This window comes from Vipera ursinii (genome assembly GCF_947247035.1).
Source record: "Vipera ursinii genome assembly, chromosome: 3".
NCBI classification, from domain to species: Eukaryota; Metazoa; Chordata; class Lepidosauria; order Squamata; family Viperidae; genus Vipera; species Vipera ursinii.
The window spans coordinates 56,918,327-56,944,354 of record NC_139516.1 but is presented as its reverse complement, the minus strand read 5'-3'; the positions used below and the strand labels follow the sequence as shown (position 1 = coordinate 56,944,354).

General features: G+C 38.3%; 1 protein-coding gene across 3 annotated transcripts in view; it reads left to right on the top strand.

The window, feature by feature from the left end:
• EIF2B3 (eukaryotic translation initiation factor 2B subunit gamma) overlaps window positions 1-26,028 on the top strand; it is a 99,279-nt gene that overhangs the window by 19,311 nt on the left and 53,940 nt on the right. For all 3 annotated transcript variants that reach the window (XR_014491985.1, XM_083358459.1, XM_083358460.1), the window contains 2 exons: window positions 4,265-4,424; window positions 6,080-6,191. Coding sequence is in view for 2 of the 3 variants with exons in the window: in XM_083358459.1 (XP_083214585.1) it covers window positions 4,265-4,424; window positions 6,080-6,191 (272 nt within the window). In the remaining variant the exon portion in view is untranslated. The remainder of the gene's footprint in view (window positions 1-4,264; window positions 4,425-6,079; window positions 6,192-26,028) is intronic.

The following is a 26,028-nucleotide window of genomic DNA, read 5'->3' as shown; positions in this document are numbered from 1 at the left end:
CTTCTATTAAAGGAATATAGGTTCAGAATTTTGCCTGAAGCTAAAGGAAGAGGAATTAAAATGTCTTCTGTTTAAGGAATATTGTGAATAGCACAGAACTTCTGTAATAGTTTAAGATGAAATAAATTGTTTTTGTTTTATTTATAATGACTGCACAATATGAAAAATTAATGTAATGTCACCTGTCTAAAAAGGTTTTCAAAGGTTTTCAATGATGGAATGATTTTTGGCAACATTGATCATCTTTGTTAATAACATGCTATGATGTGTCTCTGTGAAAACGACACATTTGATCTGGGGGAAAATTATCTTTAGATAATACAAATCACCTTGTAAAATTGTTCCCAGCAATACTTTTAGTACAATAGCCGTGGTAATTCATTTCAGTCATTTAAAAAAAATGGTTTTCAAGTAGAATTAGAAAAAAAAATAGTTTACAAATCAACTTTTTATCTAGATTGCTTTCCTGTGTTTTACCTTTCATAGTCATTTAAAGTTTCATTAAAAAAATATAGTGCTATGTAGAAAGAAACATTCTCTATATAAAATATAGAATTGCAAAGCAGGGAGGAATCCAGTGCATCCTTTAGCTGATGTCCTGTCTATCCTATCCCATTCCTTCAGACTCAATGCAGTACTTGCAAACAAGATAAGATAATGAAAATTGAAAAGTTGTGTGGGATAATGAAAATGTTTTCCTTAATCCTCTTATTGGCATTCATATATATCAGGCTAAGCCTAAGAAGAACATAGAACAATTCAGCCAGAGTTCAGTTCTTTATTTGCATATACATAATACGAACTAAACCAGGGGTAGGCAACCTTGGCTCTTTTATGACTCGTGGACTTCAACTCCCAGAATTCCTGAGCCAGCATGGCTCAGCTTGGAAACCTCTCCCTTTTCCCTCAGCATGGCTGGCTCAGGAATTCTGGGAGTTGAAGTCCACGAGTCATAAAAGAGCCAAGGTTGCCTACCCCTGAACTAAATCCTTACTCCTCCCAGCCTAGTGGATATAACCCGAGAGATTCTAGGGATCAGCTATTCTAACTCTCTTCCTCTGTCTTCTATCTAGTTCCGGGCTGTGCTCCCTTCTCCGTTTTCTGGAATGTGATCCCTCCTTCCTGCTGCTTCACTGTAATCTCACCAGCTCCCCCTCCGTAGGCACTAGTGTACACTGTAAAATTCTAAAACGAAAATACCAGGCTGTCACTTGAATGTCTTGAACTTATTGGTTAGTTAGTATGCTTCTGTATATGGGGATGACCTAAGGAGATAGCGGAGAAAAGATGGCCCCTAGGGAAGAATCAGATGAGGCAGGGCATAGCCACAGCTGCATAATGGGCAGAGAAAGAGACTCAGAAAAGATCCTTCCCTAACTTCTCAGGCTGTCAAAGAGACAGCAGGAGATTTGTACCATCAAACTTGCAAGGTTCTGATAAATGTAGCCTCATAATAAAGTAGAACTAGCTGATCTGGTCCTGTTCCCTGCCTGGTCTACCTAGGAAAGCTGACAGCTTCATTTCTGCCTTCCCTTTGGAGTATACATCTTATTATGTGGGATAGAGGAAGAGGTGAGAAACGCTGCCGCAACATCTATCTCACATTTATTTATTTGTTTGTTTATTACAGGTTTCAGTGATTATTATTATGTATTAAATTAGACACTTATTAAACTTACATATTTATACCTAAGCGGTCTAACCTTGGGGGCTTTAGAATTCTCCAGGAACATGTGTCCTTGGCCACCTCAGTCAAGACTTAACTGGGGTTGAAGCTTAATAAGTCAGATTGAGGAAGGTAGCTTTATGGCATGAAATCTTTGGTTACAGTTTCTTATTTCTATCACTCTCACAGGTACAAAACTCTCTAAGCAGCCTGTACGGAGAAGTAATCTAAAGCATGATTTTTAATAGGTGGAATGAAATTATGTCTATAGGAAACAGTGCTGAATAGTTACAACACTTTAGTGTATCTGTTCCCTACAGATGTAACTTACAAGTGTTGTAAATGCACAAAGGGTAAGGTGTATATTCATATAAAAGTGATGCAGAGACAAAAAACCTGAATGCCTGCCTGGTTTGCGGAGAATATTTTATGTCATGCTCACTGTGAATAATGAGAGCTTTCCCCCCGCTCTCTTTTTTAATAATTTTTTTTTAAAAAAAACACGTATTTCCTAGAAAAAGAAAACCTAAATGTTGATATTAACAGAATATACCATACCTTGCAGATAGTTTCCTGGTACAACAGTGCAAAAACTGTCATAGTTTCCATGTTGGAAATATGTGTTTATAAATTTCGGTTTGCTGGAGCAGGAAGCCCAGTTTGGACTGTTTGCATGTTTACAATGTTTGCCTGGGCAGGCTGACCTCTTCAGAAGGTGGCTACATCCTACTTTGTAGACATTCTTAAAACATCATTGCATCAGCCTCCTCCCTCCTCTATAAGATGTTTCCTGTTCCTACTGTTCACGTTCCCCCCCTCCCCTTTTTCTGGATAGATGGGCATCATTCCAAAGATAGCATGGCTCCATTTTTATTTTCTAAGAAACTTTATGAGACCCAGTAGCATTCTTGGAAATAAAAGCAGGAGCGGAAGTTGAACTTTGCTTTGTAGTATTCCAGATATTCGCCTGTAACATTTTCTTTAATAACAGATCTGTTAGAATTATCAAATCTTTAATTTGGAATAGCATTGATGATGTTTTTTGAACTAATCTTATCTCGTAGTACATTTTGTGTCGGTGAAATTTAAATAAAGTACAGTACCTTGGCATAATGGACTTGGGGTATTTATAAATAAATAGTTCCTGTTGGGAATTCTTGAGGTATTTATTTATTTATTTAGTTAGTTAGTTAGTTAGTTAGTTAGTTTTCTATACTGCCCTATTCCCGAAGGACTCAGGGCGGTTTACAGGGCAATATTTAAAAGACAATATAGATTAAGATAAATATAGAATTAAAAAGAATTAAATTAATAATAGCCCAACAATAAAACAATGTTAAAACTTAAAACTAAGAAGTCATAAAATGAAATTAAAATTACAAGAGGATGAAAAATGTAAACTGCTTTAATTCAGTATGACTGACTTGCTGCACTTTGGTTAATTAGTCAGTGTTAACCCTTAGCAATCACATAGATTTTTTTTTTTTCCATTACAATCTGTCCCTAACTGGTCTTTCAGGTCCTCTAATGGTGCAACCATTATTACTGGATAACTGAGGCCATCCAGTTTGCTGCTGGTCATCATCTTCTGAAATAGAATAATTTGAGCCTGGAAATTTGTGCCTTGAGCGAGAACTCTGGGTTGACATCTCCAGTGATCCATATTTTTTTTCTGCCTGTCCACTATATTCTCTGGAATCTTTTCCAACATGAAAGTTGAAGAACATCTGTACTGTTGATACCAACTTTCACTTCCAGAGATTGTCACAGGGAATACTATTTCTTGCACTATTTTAATATTGGTAGATATAGACACATCACTATGTCTGAATACCTTTCCCAAGTGCTGCTCTTAATGCCATGGTATATGCTGTTGGGTAGGAAACGTCAGGTTTGTCACTGTAAATAATAAACTTGTGCACGTTTTTAGCATTCTGCAATCCAGAATTACATGGCACAGGGAGGATTAAAATAAATTGTTGTTGTTGTGTTGTTGTTAGCTGCGAAGTCGTGAACGACCCATCGCGACCCTATGGACAACGTTCATTACCACTAGCAAATATAATGGTAATAACAGAAATGTTAAAGTAATATACTGCTGAAGTCTTATGCAATATAATAACATATCTGGCAGAGGCATTGCGGGAGTACCACACTGAAGGTGGCTATTGGACTAATAGCTGACCCGCCTCCCCCTGCTGCACATCTTGCCCTCCCCCCTTGCCCACCTTTTAAGTCATATTGCTGTACTTTAATTATTTATTTTCATTGTTCCGTTGTTTTACTATTTTTATATTTACGTTTTTATAATTTTCTACTGTTGTAAGCTGCCCAGAATAACCCCACAGCAAGAGGGGCGGCAAATAAGAAATAAATAAGATAAATGTCTGGCAGATGAAGTGCCTTTAAAAGGCAAGAAATAATAAACAGATAGATAATACCTATAAAATAATAAAAAGCTGTATTGTAGGACTAATGCAGAATGTTAATGGCTTTAGCAGCATTTGCTGAGAAGCCGTCCTGTGTACTGTTCTTCATATTTCAAAAGAATGCATCTACATGTTTATAAGGAAACATTTTTTCTTTTATGTTTGACAGACAGATGTGTTGGTGCTGAGTTGTGATCTAATTACAGATGTTGCTCTTCATGAAGTAGTAGATTTATTCCGAACTCATGATGCCACAGTCTCCATGTTAATGAAGAAGGTCTGTGAACCCACCGAACTCGGACCTGGACAAAAAGGAAAGAAAAAATTAGGTAATTTAGTGAGCTTTATTCTGGAATGTGAACCACTGGTAGTTTCACAAGAATTGGTAGTTTTTGCAGAGTATTAACACTTTTCACAAGCTGTATGCAAGCTGAAATGATATCTCAGTTTCTCTTCCAATTCCTGATGACCATATAATTACTATAATTAGTATTATGATGTTACCATGCAATATAAGCCTTGTCATTTTTCTGTTATATTCTAGCAGCAGTTCTATTCCTAATCACAAAAGATTGAGTACTTAGCAATAATATTGAATCGGATTGATTTATACCATCAGGTAAAATGCACGATCAGAACCCCAAAATAAACTATGGTTGACTTAAATGATTATGCCTGTAATAAAAATTTGTTAGTTTGAAAAGAATCTACCAGATTCCTTCTGATTTTGGCTGCCATAGACTAACACAGCTTCTCTTCCTACAATACTTAATATGGCAACTTACTTTTTAAATCTTATAATAGTCAAAATATTTCTTGTTTGTGGCATTCCATCACCATTCTGTTTAGGCAGAATAAACATACATTTCTGAAATGAAATTGGTGCTGCACTGCTGTTTAGGTTCTCCTGTTTGTATTCATTAACTTTGGCAATGTCTCTTTTAGAAATGATTCCTCGATTTTGGAATCTCTCTTAGAAAATTTACCCTTTATTTTTACGTAAGTCCAAGGTTCTAGCTATTAATGAATATTATACGAAACAATATGTCTCTCAATAGTTGCTAGCTATGCCCCAAATAATAAGATTTTAGTGAGAAGACAAAAACAGCTATTCCCTCGTTATCCCTGATTCAATAATTCAAATTGTAGAAGCAGGGAAGTGGCAATACAAGCATCTTTCAAACTATAGCCACACATAGCTAAAGGACCTCTCGTGGAACTTTTTTTATATTTCTTTGGTTCTTCCCTGGTTGGAACACCCTTGCTAGAATTTTCCGGAAAATTCTTTCAGGTTTAATGAGCAAACTTTGTTGACATTTCAACAGTTAGTCCTCAACTTACAACCATGCATTTCCTGACCATTCAAAGTTACAGTGGCATTGAAAAAAGTGACTTATGACCAGTCCTCTCCCTTACGACTAATGTAGCATCCCCACAATCATAGGATCAAAACTGACATGCTTGGCAACTGGCATGTACTCCCGATGGTTGCAGCGTCCCAAGGCCAGGTGATTACCACTTGCAACCATCCCAGCCGGCTTCTGACAAGCAAAGTCAATGGGGGAAGTTGTAATTCACTTAAGAACCACATTATTCACTTGGCTGCAGTAATTCACTTAACAGTCATGGCAAAAAAGGTCATAGAATAGGGTCCAACTCACTTAACAACTGCTTTGTTCTAATCTCAATTGTGCTCATAAGTTGAGGACTACATGTATATACTTTGTTTCAGGAGTCTAGCCCAGGGATAGGCAACCTTGGCTCTTTTATGACTCATGGACTTCAACTCCCAGAATTCCTGAGCCAGCCATGCTGAGGGGAAAGGGAGAGGTTTCCAAGCTGAGCCAGGCTGGCTCAGGAATTCTGGGAGTTGAAGTCCACAAGTCAATAAAGAGCCGAGGTTGCCTACCCCTGGTCTACCCATACTCTTCCTGGGTTACAGAGAAGGATTATAAAAGAGTGATGTTATGATTTTCTATTTCAGTGGAACAGCGTGACTTCATTGGAGTAGATAGCTCAGGGAAGAGGTTGCTTTTCATGGCCAATGAAGCAGATCTGGATGAAGAAATTGTCATTAAGAGATCTATCCTTCAAAAGTAAGCTTTGGACTTCACCTTTTCCAAATTAACAGTTTTATGAAATATAGTGAAAACAAGTAATTATGGAGATGAAGGCTAGCTGCTGTATATATTCAAAATTTTCCATTTCACCCAGAATCTAAATTTTTGTGATGTGTATTTATAGTTATTATATATGTTTTTCAAAGCTGCTACTCAAGGATATTTACAAGGTCTTTAAATATTCATTATAAAGCATAATAATATGCACCATAAAATTGTAATATGAAATTGAGCAATTTAATTATTTATTTCCTATAGCTAGTTCACACCTTATTGTTAATCCAGGAGGAAATGGGGTGAATGTTACGGCCTCTTAACTCTCTCCTACAGCAGATAAGCTACTGTATTGATTGTTCCTTTTATTACAATTTCTTTATCTTTGTTTCCCATTTGTTTCATCATTGTGCAAGTAGAACTAACATGGAAAGCCAATAGATTCATTTTATTTTCATTTTTTCAAACATTTACTGATAAAGTGAAATTGGGAAGGAGGAAATAAGATAATGCAAAATGGGATATCTCAAAATGTAAATATAAGAATAATATTTGTTTCTGAATTTTCCATATAAATACATGTGGTACTGATTATTTTATGTTATGTTTATCTACTGTTGTTCTTTTCTAACTTGATACAAACCACAGTATGAAAATCTGAGCCCCTGAAGCATTCATTAAAAAGGCATTTCATTAATGCTCCTTTCAAAGGTGGTGCTAATAGACTGTATATTAACATTACAATTAAAATTGAATATTTGCAGTAAGATTCTCTGCAACATAGATGGTGAAATTCCAAATTCATTTTGCTTGACAACATTAATTGGAATAATAATTTCTAGGCATTTTCTTTTCTAACCTTTTTAACACAATAAAGTAGAATTACAAAATTAGCTTTATCATTAATTCCTTTTACGGTCATTAACTAGCATACAGTTGCAAGAAAAAGTATGTGAACCCTTTGGGATTACGTGGAGTTTTGCATGAATTGGCCATAAAATGCGTTCTAAATGTCATGTAAGTCACAACAATAGAAAAACACAGTCTGCTTAAAATAATACTACACAAACATTAGCTGTTGTCATGTTTTAATTGAACATAAGATGGAAACATTCACAGTGCAGGGTGGAAAAAGTATGTGAACCCCTAGCCTAATGACTTCTCCAAGAGCTAATTGGAGCCAGGAGTGAGCCAACCTTGACTCCAATCAGTGTGATGATTTTGGATGTGTTGCTGACAGCTGTCCTGCCCTTTAAAAACACACACTTGTTTTGGGTTTACTGGTCTTAAGAAGCACTGTCTGATGTGAACCATGCCTCGCAGAAAAGAACTCTCAGAAGACCTACGATCAAGAATTGTTGACTTGCATGAAGCTGGAAAGGGTTACAAGAGTATCTCCAAAAGCCTTGATGTTCATGTGTCCACGGTAAGACAGACTGTCTACAAATGGAGAAAGTTTAGCACTTGCTACTCTCCCTAGGCGTGGTTGTCCTGTAAAAATGACTGCAAGAGCACAGCGCATAATGCTTAATGAGGTAAAGAAGAATCCTAGAGTGTCAGCTAAAGACCTACAGAAATCTCTGACACATGCTAACATTTTTGTTGACACATCTACAATAAGGAAAACATTAAACAAGAATGGAGTACATGGGAGGACACCACGGAGGAAGCCATTGCTGTCCAAAAAAATATTGCAGCACGTTTGAAGTTTGCAAAAGAGCACCTGGATGTTCCACAGCACTACTGGCAAATTATACTGTGGACAGATGAAACCAAAATTGAGTTGTTTGGGAAAAACACACAACACTATGTGTGGAGAAAAAAAGGCACAGCACACCAACATCAAAACCTCATCCCCACTGTAAAATATGGCAGAGGGAGCATCATGGTTTGGGGCTACTTTGCTGCCTCAGGGCCTGAACGGATTGTTGTCATTGATGGGAAAATGAATTCCAGAGTTTATCAGGACATTTTGCAGGAAAACGTACAACCATCTGGCCGCCAACTGAAGCTCCGCAGAGGATGGGTGATGCAACAGGACAATGACCCAAAGCATACAAGTAATTCAACAAAACAATGGCTTCAACAGAACAGAATACGCCTTCTGGAGTGGCCCAGTCAGAGTCCTGACCTCAACCCGATTGAAATGCTGTGGCATGACCTTAAGAGAGCGATTCACACCAGACATCCCAAGAATATTGCTACACTGAAACAGTTTTGTGAAGAGGAGTGGTCCAAAATTACTCCAGATCGTTGTGCAGGTCTGATCTGCAACTACAGGAAACGTTTGGTTGAGGTTATTGCTGCCAAAGGAGGGTCAACCAGTTATTAAGTCCAAAGGTTCACATACTTTTTCCACCCTGCACTGTGAATGTTTCCATCTTATGTTCAATTAAAACATGACAACAGCTAATGTTTGTGTAGTATTATTTTAAGCAGACTGTGTTTTTCTATTGTTGTGACTTACATGACGTTTAGAGCGCATTTTATGGCCAATTCATGCAAAACTCCACGTAATCCCAAAGGGTTCACATACTTTTTCTTGCAACTGTAAAGGAAAATCACTAAGCAAATGAAATTATAGATTTATAAGGTAGACAAGTAGAATTAAAATAAATAAAAGGGGTACATGTATGTATGTATGTTTGTATCCATTTTATTCAATTTAGGTGCCACTTAATCTTAAATTGACCCTGGGTTGCTAGAATATAAACTTGAATCACTGTGATATCATTGCCACTTGATTATAAGAATTAAAATTAAAAGTATAACAAGCAACACAGCCAACTAGTTGGTTTAGTTTAGGGCTTCAAAAATAACTACTCCTAAATATCAATGTAAGGCAGATATGTCAAACTCAAGGCCCATGGGCCAGATCTGACCCATGGTATGTTTAGACCAGGCCCGTGGCGCTGCCCTGGAGACTTCGAGGGGCCAGCCCTTGCCACCTCAGCCACGGCCCACCCCAGCCCGGCTGTGCATTCCCCTGGGCGTTTCCCCAGGAGGCAGTGATCACGTGGGGCCTGATAGGGCCTGGCAGCAGCTGCAGCTCATTAGCCCCTTGGCCGCTGATTTGTCTGCAGTGACAGCCAGCTGGATGTGAGCCTGGAGCATCCAATAAGCCACGCTCGGTCCCACCCCACCTGTACCGCACTCATGCACCTTGGGACCCTGAAGCCAGGCCACTGCCACCCTGCCACCTGCCTCGCCATGCCTCATCTCACCCCCATGGTGGTGGCACCGGCAGCAGCAGCCAGAACCAGCAGGAGTCCCATCACCCTTCTGCTCTCATCCAGTCTGGGAAGATCGCAGCCCACTGGGTGAACCAGCCACCTTGGAGTGGCGCCTACCAGCCTCAACCCCCGGCTATCCTCCCATACCCACCGTTAGCAACCTGGCCGAGGAGAGCAAGCACAGCAGCAGCAACGTCGAGGAGTTAAGTGTGGCCGGGCACCTCCTCGGAGAAGTGGGGCTGGGCTGGATGCACCCACCCAGCCACACCTACCTAGTTGCGGTGACCCAGCCACACCCACCCGGCCATGCCTATCTAGTCAGGCTGACCCAGTCACGCCCATCAGCCACACCTACCCAGCCACACACATGTGGCCCTTTGCATAATGCTGAGATTAGGATAATTTTAAAGTGTATGGGTTTGGGTAATATCAAATTCTTTTCTTCCTTTCACAATATTTATAGCCTGCTCATTCCTAGTAGACTTTTAGCAGGGAGCTACATCTTACATTGAATTAGATCTTATAATACAGAGGGAAGAAAATTATCTATATTCAGACAGTAATAATAATTTTTGTTTATAATTTTAAACATTTAATTACTTGGCTGTCAGTCCTTACTAGATAATCTTAATTCAATTTAAAATATTGCTTATCACTAGAATCTGAAAAATACTTAGCTTCTGAAACTAAATTCAGTTGCCTTCATGTAACACTTTTGAACTACATGAGTGTCCAAACATCAGGAGTTGAGCTTGATTTGGGAAATTCTTAACTTTTTTCATCTTTGTTCCGAAAAAAATGCATTTAAACTCATAGTTAAAATGCCTAGGAAGATACATTTAGCTCTTTGACTGATCAATAAGGCTATTAGTATCATGGTAACCAAAGACCATTCTAATACATACATCTACCTAAGTCAAATGAACATTCAGTTTTAAAGACAGCTTTTCCCAAATTGGATACCCTTTAGATATGTGGATTTTGGCTCCCATAATTCTCAGCAGTAGCCGTGGGAATGCTGGGAATGGGAAATATACGTGGAGCATGCAAAATATATGTGGAATATGCCAAGTTGTGGAAGGTTGCTGGGGAAGACTGCTATAAGAAAAGTGGGTTTTGTATTTACAATGGATTTCTTCATTTCCATTGTCACTTGCCAGGTTTCAAATCTTAGCTGCGATAACCCAAACATTAAGTCATAATTTATGCCAAATGAAGAAATGTTGAATTACCTTTATGTTAAACCAGGATAGGAAATCTGTATCTTTTCAAATTTTACTGAACTATAATTCATAGCATCACTCACTATGGGCAGTGTTTCTAGAGAGGCATAGACTTTCCACCTTTGCATTATCCTAAGGATAAATATTGGATAGAAGTTTGGATCTGGGGATTTGGTATGTACTTTGAAGTCTTACTTCACTAAGCTCTATCTTTTTAAGCATTTGGCAAGCCACAACATTGAGCAATAATGAGAATTCCATTGCCCTTTCTCCACCTCTCACCTTCAAAGGTGATGGTGGAGCTGTTATACTTGTTTCCATGGAGTGATTACTACAAGCAAAGAATTGTTTGCCTCATCTGAGATATTTATGACTGTATTCTAAAAAATACTCTAAAAGACACCTGTTAGAGCAGGTCTAAATTTGGATCATTTCCCCTTAAAATGCTGTAGGTTGTTTGGGGATGAGCTGTCCCTAATAAGCCATCCACCTTCGTGGGTGTCCCATCTCTGTAAATGCAGGTGCAGTGCTGCTCTAAAGAGGATGCACTAATAAATCACAGCCACAATTGGGCCCACTCATTACCTCATACAAAAAAGGAATACCTCCTGTATGAATATATATTGGGTAATGGCAAGAATGGCTTTGAAGTGACAATGCGGTCTCTATTCAAAAGACCTAACCCATTTTATGTATGAAAAGGATATTGTGGTTTTACTTCGTCCTCTTTAAAATCCTTTTGTGGGAGGAAAATCATATTTAAGTGTGGAGATGAATCGTTAAAAGAATTGTTCAGGCACAGAAATGTATTAGGCACCTCTGAAATACTAAGAGAGTACAAAGTTAGTTATGTCATTTTTGTTATTTACAGCGGAGGTTTCTTTAAACAACAAGGAGTGGATCCTATAATGATACAGTAATCTTTATTACTGTGGTGTTCTCATGAAATTGCTTCTATGAACTTCTGTTACACTTTTTACAGTGTAATTCCATAACATTGCATACTTTCCATAATGTTAGCGCATATTTCAGGTTAATTAGGGATTGTATGTCAATGTTGAGGTTTTTATAGTTGCCTCCAAGGCATTGTAAATCATCATGATTCGAAAAGGGCTACCTAGTGAGAACGGCATGTTAAGTAGCTAAGAGAATATTCTCTTTGTAAGAGTCAATTTATTTTCCCCCTACTTTTGTAAGTAAAGTTTAGCTGTTATCCCAAAATAGTATGAAGAGGGAACTCCTCTAAATGAAATTGATTGCTGCCTATACAACGAGTGTGCAAATGTCCGCATGCACATGCCTTACATGCTCTTGGCTTCAGATAGCCATGATAATATACTGAGGAAACTGCCATGAAAAAGCCATGCTTGGAAAGAACTATAAACTTTCTTTTTACAATCAATTAATCTTTGAATTGTACACTCATTTGCATTGCACTGAACAACAAAAAAGTGTAACGCTATTTGGGTTGTTACATGTTTGTGCCAGAGTGGATAGGAAATTTAAAGTGAGCCAAGCCATATTTGGTGTTTACCTACCTCGTCTCTAGCTGATGCTCCTAAGCCAGGCAGAAAATTTGGTACTCAGGAGGGAAACTTGCTGGAAGGAGAGGAAAGCCGAGGAAGAAAAGTCTGTTTCTGGATTCTTGCTATAGACCAGGGGTTCTCAACCGGAGTGGGGTGGGGTGTTCACACCCCCTGGGGGTGCGAGACGATATTCCAGGAGGTGTGAAAACTTGGCTTTTCAAAATTAGAGTGTATATGCATAATTCGTTGCCATTATTTTGAACTTTGGTAAGGGGTGCGAGAATATATCAGAAGTGTTCTAGGGTTGCGGGGTAGAGAAAAGGTTGGCAGCTGCTGCTGTAGGCTATGCCTTAGAACAGAGGTTTCCAATTTGAGGTCCAAAGGTCATATACGCTCCTAAAAGCCTTGGATGTGATCCCTTAGAGCAGAGTTCTCCAACTTTTCCGGCTTTGCAGACCAGTGGGAGGGGGCAGAGGGGGTGATTTCTCGCTTGCAGCTGGCAAGCGTGCTCACAGCTCCTCCAAATGAGGATGCGCGTGAGTGCAGTCACCGGCCGTTTTTGCAGCCCGGTTGCAATTCCCTCACGGACCACTAGTGGGCTGTGGCCCTCACGTTGGGGAGCTCTGTTTCAGAGGCCTTCCTGAATTTTTAACTTTTTAAAGTAAGAGTGAAAAACATTAAATGCATAATCATATTAACTGCATTTAAATTAATTGAAATAATTTAAAATTAAAGGAAATCAACTTCAGTTTTTGTCCTAGCCTCACTGATGTTTCCCGGCATTTCCTACTGTGTGGAATATGGAGCCTGACATGCCATTCGTGGCCAAGGGCAGTTCTCATCCCAAAAACAGTTGCACATCTTTGACTTAGATGTCTGAAATCTTGCCATCAGAAATAGAACGGAATGAACATTATTGCAGTTTTAATTGCTTTCTTTTCTTTTGATAAATCTTTGCTCTTTAAATAGTCAATTATCAAGGATCTTGTGATAATATAATTCATTACTTCAAGAGATCTGCATAGTAAGTTGGGCTGGAAGATAATGATTGACTAAGCAAAGTTGCCCAAGGAACATCTTGGCTGAGGGATGATTTGAAACAAAAACTTTTGAATCTACCACTTACTCTACCGCTAATATACAGGTAATCCTCGACTTACAACCATTCATTTAGTGACTGTTCAAAGTTACAACCGTACTGAAAAATGTGATTTATGAGCATTTTTTACATTTAGGGTCGTTGCAGCATCACCATGGTTATAGATCAAAATTTGGATGTTTGGCAACTGGTCATGTGGTCACCTTTTGTGACCTTATGACAAGCAAAGTCAGCAGGGAAGCCAGATTCATTTAACAACCATGTACCTAATTTACCAACTGCAGTGATTCATTTTAACAATTGTGGCAAGAAAGGTCATAAAACAGGACAAAACTCACTTAACAACTGTCTTGTTAATCAATGGAAATTTTAGGCTCAATTGTGGTCGTAAGTTAAGGACTCCTGTATGCGTAATGCAGGGTTGTTGGGATTGGCAAATGATAGAATACAGCAGAGACGAGTAGCTGAAATTCAGAATTACAGAAATACTGCACTTGAAAATCTCATGTTTTAATTTTACATTTTAATTACACACTATTAAGTGCTCAGGAAATAGCTGCAAGTCTTTGGAACTGATGAGACTCTTTAGGTTGAGTTGGGAGAGAAAAGAGTGAAAAAGAGAGTTCCAAGGTGTGAATAAAAATAATGGAAGATTATTGTATAGATTTATACCTGAATTCAAAAATTCCATTAAAAAGGGATCATAGTACAGCCAAAAGAGCTCTTGTCTTCAGCATGTGTGAACTGTCTTAACATACTTAAATGATTGAGATATATCAGTACTTCAGAGCCTACGAATTATGTTCTAGATCAGGGGTCTTCAAACTCGGCCCTTTTATGACTCATGGACTTCAACTCCCAGAAATCCATAGCCAGCATGTCTGGCTGAGGAATTCTGGGAGTTGATGTCCATGAGTCGTAAAAGGGCCGAGTTTGAAGACCCCTGTTCTAGATCATGGTTTCTCAACCTTGGCATACTTGAAGCTGGGGAATTCTGGGAGTTGAAGTCGGCACATCTTCAAAGTGCCAAGGTTGAGAAACACTGTTCTAGATGCTTCCCTTGCCTTTGTGTGGGTGTGTATACATTCAGAAAGGGAAGCCTCCAAGTCAAACTGATCAGTGAATTTGAACTTTCGTTTTTTTCTGTTCTGGCTTACCTGCTTATTGGATGAACGGAGAAGCATGTTATATTTACTTTGTTTTACAACATCCTGCCCGTGATAGATTTTGTTTTGTTTTACTCTTATAGCGCTCTTAGTAAAACTATGGTTTCTGATTTCAAAGGTAAAGAGCTCGTGACTTGTTTTAGGGCAGTTGGAGAGACTGACCTTTTGGTGCATCCATACTTACAATTTGAGCTTCTCTCATTTTTAGTATTTCTGCTATCTTTCAAAGGAAAAAAACATTGGAAAAAAACATAATCAAGTTTCCTGAGTGGGAATTTCTATTTCTTAAAAATATGCCGCTTTTTAATTATAACCTACCGTGCTCCTTTTTGAGGGGGAGGATTACATTAGGATTTCAGCAGGGGAGCAAATAGTGAGTGAATCTAATTGTTCTTTTCAGATTACTTTGTCAAAGCTCAGCATGTGTCTGTGTGTATAAATTATATAAATTAACCCTCCATTTTTTTTACCACCTAGCTGTATTTAAATTCGTCTTTCCCAGCCTGCATGACAATAGACCATGAGAGTGTAATCCAACACATTAGTACCAGACCATAAAAGAGATAATGCCCTGGTCTTTTGAATGTTTACAGGATCTTTCTCAGTGGACAATTCCTAACTTGTTTAACTTCATAGAATCACTTTACTGTGCTGTTCAGATGGCATAGAAGACTGAGTCTAAGGTCAGCAGAGTTATCCATGCCTATTTGAACACAGTCCGAGTCTTCTTGGCCACATGTTAAACATATGTTACTCATCAATAGCTGTGGAACTCCATGACGCAAAGCAGACTGGAATGCAGCAGTTAGTTAACACCCCAGTCCGGGTTGTAAATATATTAGTAAATGTAAAGAAGCAGAGGAGAGAGAAAATATTACATAAAGCAACTGCGAGAATAGCATAAGGCATTTGTCTTTTCTTTCCTAAAATCTTAAATAGTCTCAGTCATTGGGATACTTGAGATCTGTGATAACAAAGCCTAAGCAGTTTCTGAGGCTTTTTATTTTAAACTATCTAGTCAATCTTAAATATGGAGCAGTATAAGAGGGTTTTCTAGCTGGTTACAGGGAAATACCGATGGGAATTGTTTAATTGTTGTCCTCCAAGAAATGCTAGCTTGAAAGAACTCTTATATCAACCCTATATTTTAGTTCAAAGTCATAATGCTTTCTAAAAAGACATACCAGTGAATGTGTTTTCAGAATTATGGTTACATTTGGTACTGATTGAACTAATTGGAGTTACATAATGACAATTTGCTACACTTACTGCATTGGCTGCTGGGTTAACAATGCATAACCAGCACAATCACAGCGGTGCAATTTGGCTGAGAAAGTTGACAAAACCAAATAGCAGCAGGAATCACCGTTGCAAAGTAATGGACCAATTGGGAAGTCACCTAAGTGTGAATGGTTTTCTGAACTGTAATTTTTTGTTTGTAGGCAAAGAGAATTCCTATAGCAATTACTGATTGGCTGTATAGGTAGTTCTTGACTTAAGACTAGTCATTAAGGACTGTTTGAAGTTATGACGGCTCCGAAAGCTTGCTTTATGGTCCATACACAGTTCCAGCCACACACAGACACACACAGACACACACACACACACACACACACACACACACACACACCTCTGGTTACGTGATCACGTTCTGGTTGCTTGACTACCTGTTCCTGTTTACGACCAGTGCGAAATGTCCCATAACCATGGGATTGCCAATTGTAAACTTCTCTGCTTGTTTCTCCAGGAAATCAGCGGGGATCTCCTGCACTGAGCTTGAAAAATGAAGCAAGGATCATAAGTTTTGTTTCTCCAGCACCTTGCAGGACTTCCGTTCCATGCATGGAGGGGAGAGGAACTACTGCACTAGGCTGGAGAAACAAAGCAAGGATCATGAAGATCTGAGCTCTATTTCTCCAGCCCAGCACAGGAATTTCTGTCTGCTCATGGAGGGGAGGGGAATTCCAGCACTAGGCTGGATAAATGGAGAATCCTGAAGATCTAAGCTCTGTTTCTGCACCCTGCTGCAGGGGGTCCCCTTCCATGCACGTAGGGGAGCTACTTGTGTTCCTTCAGCAGGCAATTATATTGCTCCATCCACTCAAACGACCCACACGGTCATTTAACAACTGCAACTATTGTGGTCATTGAGCAAACTGATCATGTGGGCATCTCACTTAACAACTGTTTCACTCAACAACTGGTTGAGTGGTCCCAACTGTGATTGTAAGTCAAGGACTGTCTGTATGGGAGACCAGAAATATTATTTCCTTTGTTCTTTATTTTTAAGAAACCAGAGGGCAAAATTAAACCTCAAGAACATTTGATTGCCTGACTTATTTTTTTTTAAAAAAAATGTTTTCATTTTGTGGGAACGGTAAAGTAGAAATCAGCCATGCTACAAATGTCTCAGGCCCCATATGGGCCCCATAGGTGTTCTTAGAATTTAAAAATGCTGAGCGGTGGCAACACAAAGTTTTATTGGGAATATACTCATTGCCCATAACATGATAAGCTGGGGTAGCTGAGAACATATTAAGAGGGTAACAAAAATGGCAGGAGATTCCTCCCCAGTTTGCCTTCTCCTGAATGTATTTTGTGATTGCTAACAGCTGGCAGCTATTTTATGAATGAATCTAATCCAACCTAGACCCAATTCTCCTTTCTCATGGCAGTCATTTTGTGAGAGCACTCATTTGATTTTAAATATACCTATAAACCCCTCAAAGTTGGAGTTTTTTATTTAGAGCATATAGCAGCCTCTACCTTTTAAAGTGACAAAGTCAGCATGAGTTTCCCTGCTCTCATCTTGCTGCTTTCTGAAATTTATCTTCTCCTGTGTTATTGTTCAAAAGAAAGAAAAGCCCCATACTGGAAATAAATATCAGAAAGCCATAGTTCAAGGGCAGAGAAGGGAAAAAGGAAGAATGATGGTGATCCTGGTCAAGATTGATGCCACACATTTGATAGCAAAAAGTGGCCAAAGGAACAATTGCATGGTGGTTTAGGACTCTGAGCTTGTCGATCAGAAGGTCGGCAGTTTGGCGGGTCGAATCCCAAGTGCCGTGTAACAGAGTGAGTGCCTGTTACTCGTCCCAGCTTCTGCCAACCTAGCAGTTCGAAAGCACGTAAAAAATGCAAGTAGAAAAATAGGGACCACTACGGTGGGAAGGTAACAGCCTTCCGTGCGCCTTTGGCATCTAGTCATGCCGGCCACATGACCACGGAGACGTCCTCGGACAAGCGCTGGCTCTTCGGCTTTGAAACGGAGATGAGCACCGGCCCCTAGAGTCAGAAACGACTAGCACGCATGTGCGGGGGAACATTTATAACATTACCTTTATATAATATAACACCAGTTTAACTTAACAAGCTTAAAATTAGATGTTAGAGAATGAGAAAAGGAAGAAACTGTCAACATACATTGTAGGTAGCAATCTGCCAATTAAAGCATATTTTAAGTTTGGTCTAAGAAGAAGTAAAATAGGCAGAGCTGCCAGAGAGCAGATCTTCAGTGCGCCTATTTTGTTAATCAACTTCAAAAAGTTAAGAAGAAAACAGATTGGGGAGAGGGAGGGAAGGAATTTTGGCTGCACTCCTGGTTGCGGTTTATCCTTATTGGATCATTGCCATGACACTGCAGCTCCTGGTTGTGTTGTTTGCTTGCCCTTTGAGTAAACCTGTGTGTAAAAAAAACCCCTATGAATGTGTTTGTAGGTAACACAATTGTTATATAGGATAGGATATTAAAAAAATAAGGTGTAATAAATTCCACATTCCTGGAATTTATAATCTTAGAGAGGAAAGAAAGGAGGAAAAGTCAGGGATAGGTAGTTCTACTATTTCACTAAGTTGTATTTCATATTATTTACTATAAACTATTAGGACTATAACGTGTGTTCTGTTCATTGCTAAGGCACATTGGAAGAAATCTGTCTTAATGCTAAAAAAGAAATACTTTTATTAAGTCCTTCTGAATGACAGGGGGAGGTGGTGGCTCTAGCAGCAAACTGTTGCATAGATTAGATCCTGACATGAAAAAAGTAGAATTAACTGTTGTAGCGGTATCTGCAAAATATGTCTTAAGATCTAAGAATGCAAGGTAAATTGTACTGGCATAAACAGTCTGGGCCCAAGGGATATGATAAATTGATTCTCGGCAAATAACTTAAGTACAACTATTTGAACAATTACTGATTATTCAACATAGAGTTACTAGTGCATGAATATATCTGAGCTTGCAGGAAAGGCAAAATACAACTGGGTAGCATCAGAGTCCTAGTGGCTATTGGCTTAGAACCCATACTCTTCCTTGTGGCTTCATATAGCTGCTTAGTAATATGGTAGAAAAGTTAGAAACCAGGCAGGATTTCCTATGTTATGTTATGTCCAAGATGTTCTGCATCTGTTTTCTTCAATTTGATACCCTGTTGATGGGGATGTTTTGCTGGGAAGGATGGTTACTTTATATGAATTTATTGTAACAATGCAAAGGGTTAAATATTGTACAAATTTGCTTGTAACTGGCATTTATGAAAGCAAAAAGGAAAGGAGAGCAAAATCCTCCATAGTGCTTTAGAAATTATTCATGCAGAAGTTTAAAGACCACCAGTCAATTTGCTGAGCTTTTGGTCTAGCTGTCTAGATGTTCAGGACGGTCAAGTAAGTGGCAAGTTGTTGAAAATGAGTTCCCCCATTTGAAGCACTGTATCTCAGCCAGAGTGGAATTGTATTAAGTAGTAAACAATATTTGGTAATTTTCATCTAAAAACGAGGTGAAAGGCCAATTTTTGTTTGCACTGTTATGAAAGCCATTTGTGGGGGGGGGGAGGCTTTTTGGCAAGCTTTCTTATTTTTGGAAGGATATAATTTTTCCATCTTTGCAATGTAGGGGTTTGAACTATGGCTGAAGAATTGCCCCTAAAGAGTGGCCATGAGATACAATTTGCTTAAGTCACTCTAACAACCCTGAGAACAGGGTTGCTCAGACTCTTCAGACTCCTTTCTTCCTATAGCCTTTGTTTTTAAGAGCACTTGAAAATATTGTTCTTCAGGCAATGTAGGGTTTCATGCTTGATCCATGCCTTAGGATTTCAGTGCACATATTTTTCCCAGGCCAAGAAGCTATTGAATTTTTAAAGCTTTTCAGGAAGAAGAATCTGTGGGCACATATTTAGCTGTACCAGACTCTATTGAAAGAATAATGGACTTTTTCCCTCCATTCAGCAGCATTCTTATCCTAATGGAGTGCTTGAGTTGCAGTTGTCAAAATTATTGTATTTCTATGCTGTAACATTACTTGTGGTCCCCTCTTTTATCCTAAGCGTTCTTAGTGAAACTGGGGGTATTTGAAATATGGGGTTTGTTTTTTTCCCCCCTTTGTTTTGGGAAATGCAATTAACCCTTGTAAGATGGGAAAGTGTATCATCTGCACAAAAATTATAGTGCTTCCTAATGCTCTGCTCTTATTTCCTATCCCAACTTCTTTTGGATATACCTTATGATATTGGTGTAGAAATGAAATAGGCCTTTTGAAAGGTAGGCATGAGTCTTATAGCTGCATGACTCATCTTGTTACAAAGAGATAATATGACATAAACAAAAGTGAGAGTTTGTTTTTTTGGTTTTTTTTAAAAAAAAACACTCCTTTGCATCTATACCTGTATGAAAGATATCGTTTATCATAAAAATATTAACTCAGAGATTCAGCCTACATAACATACTCCATTCCTAGTTCATCATTGTATAAGGTATTTTTAATCCTTAAATAAAGATTCTAATACCAACTAGTTTTAACTTGCAATTTACTAATTTATTATTTTTTAAAGCAATAAGATGTGTGACTGATGTCTGTCTAAAGTGGAGATGGAGAAGAAAGCTAGGAAAAGGCTTAAAGGAGAAAGGTTGCTTCTTAATCCTGTTTCCTGTGGCAGTTTTCTGTCTTCACTCATCACACAACTAAAATATATTACGACCTTCTGAGAGGAAGATGGCAGAGTCTAATCCTTATGTGAAAGACTTCCTTCTGTTCTAACTGTTAACTATTGTGCATGGATACTGTGGAGACACACACACACACACAAACACACATCTATCTATATCTACATATATATCAAAGCATTTGAACATAGCTTTACAGTTAAAGGAGTTTTGCTTAACCTACAATGTGTCACTTTGGATGTTACCAATAAACTTAATGAAAGGAATGACTCAACTAGAGGGTGCCAGGTATTGTTCAGAAGTGCCAAAAAGTAGTGTGCAGGTGATTCGGGTTCTCTTTTTCAGGTTTTGGAAACATCTGATGTAGCAACTTAGACTTTTGCTATGAGAAAAATAAATGAGTTGGGGTTTGTTTTTTGGTTTTTTTTTGCTGGAGGCATTTGTACATTTTTGTTTTGTTTTGTTGCAAGCTGGAAATAGTAGAAAGCATATCCTGTTTAGTACTTTATGTCTGAATTTGCCTTAAGAAATGGTATGTACTTGGAGGCAGAGATTTCTCCTTTTGCTTTTTTCATCTTTTCATAGTAAAAAAAAGTGTTTTCACTTTCCTGTTGTCCTGGTTTGATTAGTGAGAAGCAGCCGTATGTCCACAGAAAAGTTAGGTTTTCCCTTTGCTAATGTTGCTTTTTCATGTGAAATATCTAAGTGTGGCTTTTGATCTTGACGATATAACTTGACGATCTTGACGATATAACTTGGAAAACCTTCTGCGCAAAACCTAGGGCTAAAATATATGAAGCTCCTCTTGGCACAACTCTTCCTTCCTGACTGGTATACCCTTCCATTCTTTAGGATTTTGTCAACATTACAGGTAGTCCTTGACCTACAACCATAATTGAGTCTCAAATTACTGTTGCTAAGCAAGACAGGGTCTTAACCACTAGACCAGATGTCTGCAACCTTGACAACTTTAAGACTTGTGGAATTCAGCTCCCAGAATTCCTCAACCAGCTATGCTATGCTGGCTGAGGAATTCTGGGAGCTGAAGTCCACAAGTCTTAAAAGTTGTCAAGGTTGCAGAGCCCTGCACTACACCAACACGTTTCGTGCGAATATGATATAATTAGCACAACGTACGAATAATCTCTTGTTGAATTACTAAGTGTGGCTTTTGATCTTGACGATACTTTCCTCACAGATCTGCCAGTTCTCAGTCTCCATTTATATAACTTGGAAAACCTTCTGCGCAAAACCTAGGGCTAAAATATATGAAGCTCCTCTTGGCACAACTCTTCCTTCCTGACTGGTATACCCTTCCATTCTTTAGGATTTTGTCAACATTACAGGTAGTCCTTGACCTACAACCATAATTGAGTCTCAAATTACTGTTGCTAAGCAAGACAGGGTCTTAACCACTAGACCAGATGTCTGCAACCTTGACAACTTTAAGACTTGTGGAATTCAGCTCCCAGAATTCCTCAACCAGCTATGCTATGCTGGCTGAGGAATTCTGGCAGCTGAAGTCCACAAGTCTTAAAAGTTGTCAAGGTTGCAGAGCCCTGCACTACACCAACACGTTTCGTGTGAATATGATATAATTAGCACAACGTACAAATAATCTCTGTTGAATTACTCTTGCATATTAGAAATGTTCTCAACGTTTATAGAGCCTAAATGAAAAACAGCAATATAGAACAGCCTCCATTGTTACGTGGATCCCTGGTTTGAAAGGAGACGGAATAAAAATCCCAGGTTCCAATAAAATTTACTAGCTTTACTAGAGCCCAATGGCTTAAAATATATTCCTTCCTCATGGACACTCTACAAACAGAAACAACTAAAAGAAGACACTAATGTTTATGCAGAGGGTTACAACAGACAGATTACAATATTTATAAAAATTATCTGGTATGTACTGTTAACAGTGGTGTCTACAATAGGAGAGTTTCAGCTGTGAATTCAAACAGTCAGCCCACCTCACTGTTAGACTTCTTGGATAGCAGAGTTTCAGTGGGCCACTGGGCTTCATGTCAAGTTCTGTAGCCACGTTGTGCTCTAAATTGCTCCTGTTACCAACAGTCCTGTTGATAAAGAAAAAGCCATTGTTTCAGTTTCAGTGGATTGTCATTTTATGATGTGTTGTTCAAATCGAACAGCACCATGATGTAGAATCTTGAAACCCAAACAAGTAGTCCCCTGCTGTAACTTTTATACTTTTTGAACATTTGTGTGGCTAGTTTAATACATTTAAACAATTTTTATCTTGCTTCTGTAGCTAGATTAGATTAGATTAGATTAGATTAGATTAGATTAGATTAGATTAGATTAGATTAGATTTGGATGGATGGATGGATGGATGGATGGATGGACGGACGGATGGACAGACCATTAAATAAAATTAGATTCATAAGACCACTTTCTCTCAGTGATTTTTTCATCTTCTTGTTTGTATGCTCACTCTTCAGCCTCAGGACGATGCCCCAAAATAATTTTCTCGTTAGCTCAATGAAACTGGTGGCCATAATTTGGGCATTAAGACTTAATATATGGGTGTCCAACCTTATGGCTTGCCTGGGCCACATTGAATGAAGAGGAATTGTTTTGGGCCGAATACAAAATATATAGTTAATGTATATAAATCACATAATGTTAACAATTTAGGATCTTGTGCGGGTCGTATTACTACCGTAACTGTCCACTGACGCATGCATGGGCTTCAGGTTGGTTTAAAACTTAATCTCTAAATTTATGCCATGCAAAATGTATATAACGGAAAAGAATTAAGGAAACATAGTGATATTCACATGTCATTTTAAGACACGACGTTCAATTTAATACATTGAAATTTAAACAAGCAGTAGGCTAATGAACTGGTTCATTTGTTCTCGGTTTGTGTAATAGTATAAGTCAATTAGGGAGGTACTGTATAATCTTTGGCTATTAAACTTGAGAGAGTGGTTTATTGTACCTAAACAAGGCAGTAACGAATGCTGTATGAAATCGGGGAGAATCCATTATAAAGTTCCAGTTAGGACGTTGCCAGTCTTGTTTTCATATTTGCTTAGGGCTTTTTCACACACTGCATTCTTAAGCTGCTTGATTCCCAGAAATGAAATTGGTTTAAGAATCCTGTCCTAGATTTCAACTACTTCCTCTGCTTTGACCATCATAAGGGCCTGGTATTCTCTCTGGACTGTGCCCTCCAATTAGTGGCCGCCTCTTGTTTTTTTTCTTTTAACTCCTCTGGCCCATACCAGGAAATGAAGCAACAATGGTTTTGCTTTCCATGAGTAAGTCGTTGAGGACATGTGGATTCGATTGACAGACCTTTTGTATGGACCCTTCTGCATTGGCTCTGCCTCAAACTGTGTGCCAATCCACGGACTGGGAAAAATAAAAAAAATAAAAAAAGAAAACACCTTTTACCAATTTTCCTGTTCCTTACCCTGGAAGGTAGCCCAACCAATTCCTACCACAGCACACAGTAATTAATTGTAATAAAAGTACACAGAATGCAAACTGGACAGTGCTGCTTGCAATGGTAGAAATCGTAAAACGCTATTTTTGATGCAAGGCAGGGGGCAGGGTTGAGTAACGGTTGTCATTGTATGTTCCTCCCCTCCAGAAGCACTTAACATGGTAGCCTAGTCGTGCAGATCAGCCCTGAATGACTTGTCGAAAATGAGGAGTAAGATGAATTAACAGATTGCGTGCATCAATATATTGCTCATTCATTCTTTATTAAATCATAATCAATAGCTGCATGAATACCTTTTCTGAAAGCATTTTCTATTAATTTATGAAGTTTAGGTATCTTGTTGCCTTATATTTTAGGCTTTGTGATAATGTAAACTATTACTGATCTGGGTAATACCTAGGAAAGCAAACATTTTAAGAATAATTATGAATATGTCGATATTGTTCAATTCATATTAATTTGTTAAGTTGCAAGTTGAATCTTAATTTAGCTTCCAGCTAAGAGGAGCCATTTTTGCTTAAATGGGACATTATTTTAAAATCCTATTGGTGTCTAGATTTGTTTTAACATGGAAATTTGTCCTCATTGCCAGGAATAGAGCGGGAGTGCCGCAGGGTTTGTATTTCTAGAATTCTTTCATAACTTTAATTTGTATTTGACTGTTGGCATGGTTGCAATAGTTGTATGATCTGATTGACTGGATAATTTTTTTTAATTAAATGCAGTCTGAACTCACTTAAAACTTGTTGCATTTACTTGTAAAAAGTTTTCAGATGATTTGAAATATCTTCTCTCTCGGTCATCTTTAAGTAGTTGAGCAAGCAGTTAACATTTATGACTCCATTTTAATAAATGTGTTGGAGGTCTCTTTAGCACAAACAAAATGTGCTATGCAGGATAATTAAATCAATATTAACATGTAAGAACTTGCAGTTTCTGGAATTGCTCTCTTAAAACTCAGATATAAACAAAAACCCTGTTATTTTTTGTGGGTGTACAAGCCCAAACGTAGGAGGTGTTTCCTGCTTTGTGTTGTTCATGCAATGCTTATGGGGCTTTTGTTGTTGAATGTGACTTGCAGATTCCCTGGATTTGAGTAGGAACAAATGAGAATTTCAGAATCTGTAGCAATTAAGAAGGATAGAGAAAGAGTTGAATTTTCCAAGGGCTTTTTCGAAGGCAGTAAACTGGCTAAGCATATAAGCTTTCCTGTCATTGGAGGTAATGGAGAAGACTTGGTTTGTGGAACATTCTTTAACATAAAACACTCTTACAAAATATTAAGTGTTGTTATGTTCAGCAATACCTCCAGATAATCATCCTGCCTATTAGGGTGAAAAATCCCCTTAAATTTAGTGATAAGATAAGATACCCTTTATGGTCATTTTTTACTGTGGGCACAATGACACACATCAAAAATGAAATTTAGTTGAGCGCTCTCACAGAGAACACATACATGACACACACCTAAACATACTGTATACAACATACACATACTATATACAACATGTGTATAGACCTACACCCCTACATATACATAACATATGAACATTAAACACTGTCCATTTGATGGGCTTGCTTCTGATGATAGAGCCATATACTTGTGCATATTCTAACTTTCATCTTTGATCAGGGATATAAATGACAGAAATACAGTAGGATCAAATCTAGAATATTTATTTAAGTGTGTTGCTATTGGCATTTTCCAAGGACAGGCAAATTTTTTGTGGCCAGAGGTTGGGTTCATGGCAGAAAATAGGCTTTTTGACTCTAGGCCTAGGGCCACTTCCACCTCTAGCTCAGAATAGCCCAGTTTGCCCTCTTTAGAGTTTTTTTTGGTAGCAATCTATGAATTCCCTTCCAAGTATTTTTGTAGGTTTATCATTTTTATATATGTCTTTCTGTACATGATAGTTATGAAAGTACATGAGGATTAATGGAAAAAATAAGATACAATACATGCTCAAAGAGGTCAGAAAATGTTTCTCCTGTTTTCGAGAGGCCCTTCTCATTCCGTTCTAATCTCTTTGAGTCGGTAAATCTAAAAGTTAGACTTGCTTTCTAAATCCAAAGCTCCCGTTGCTCTCCTACAAGTCAATACCTACAAGGTCTTTGATGACTTTGAAATTGCTGTTTTGAATTGTTCTATTCTGA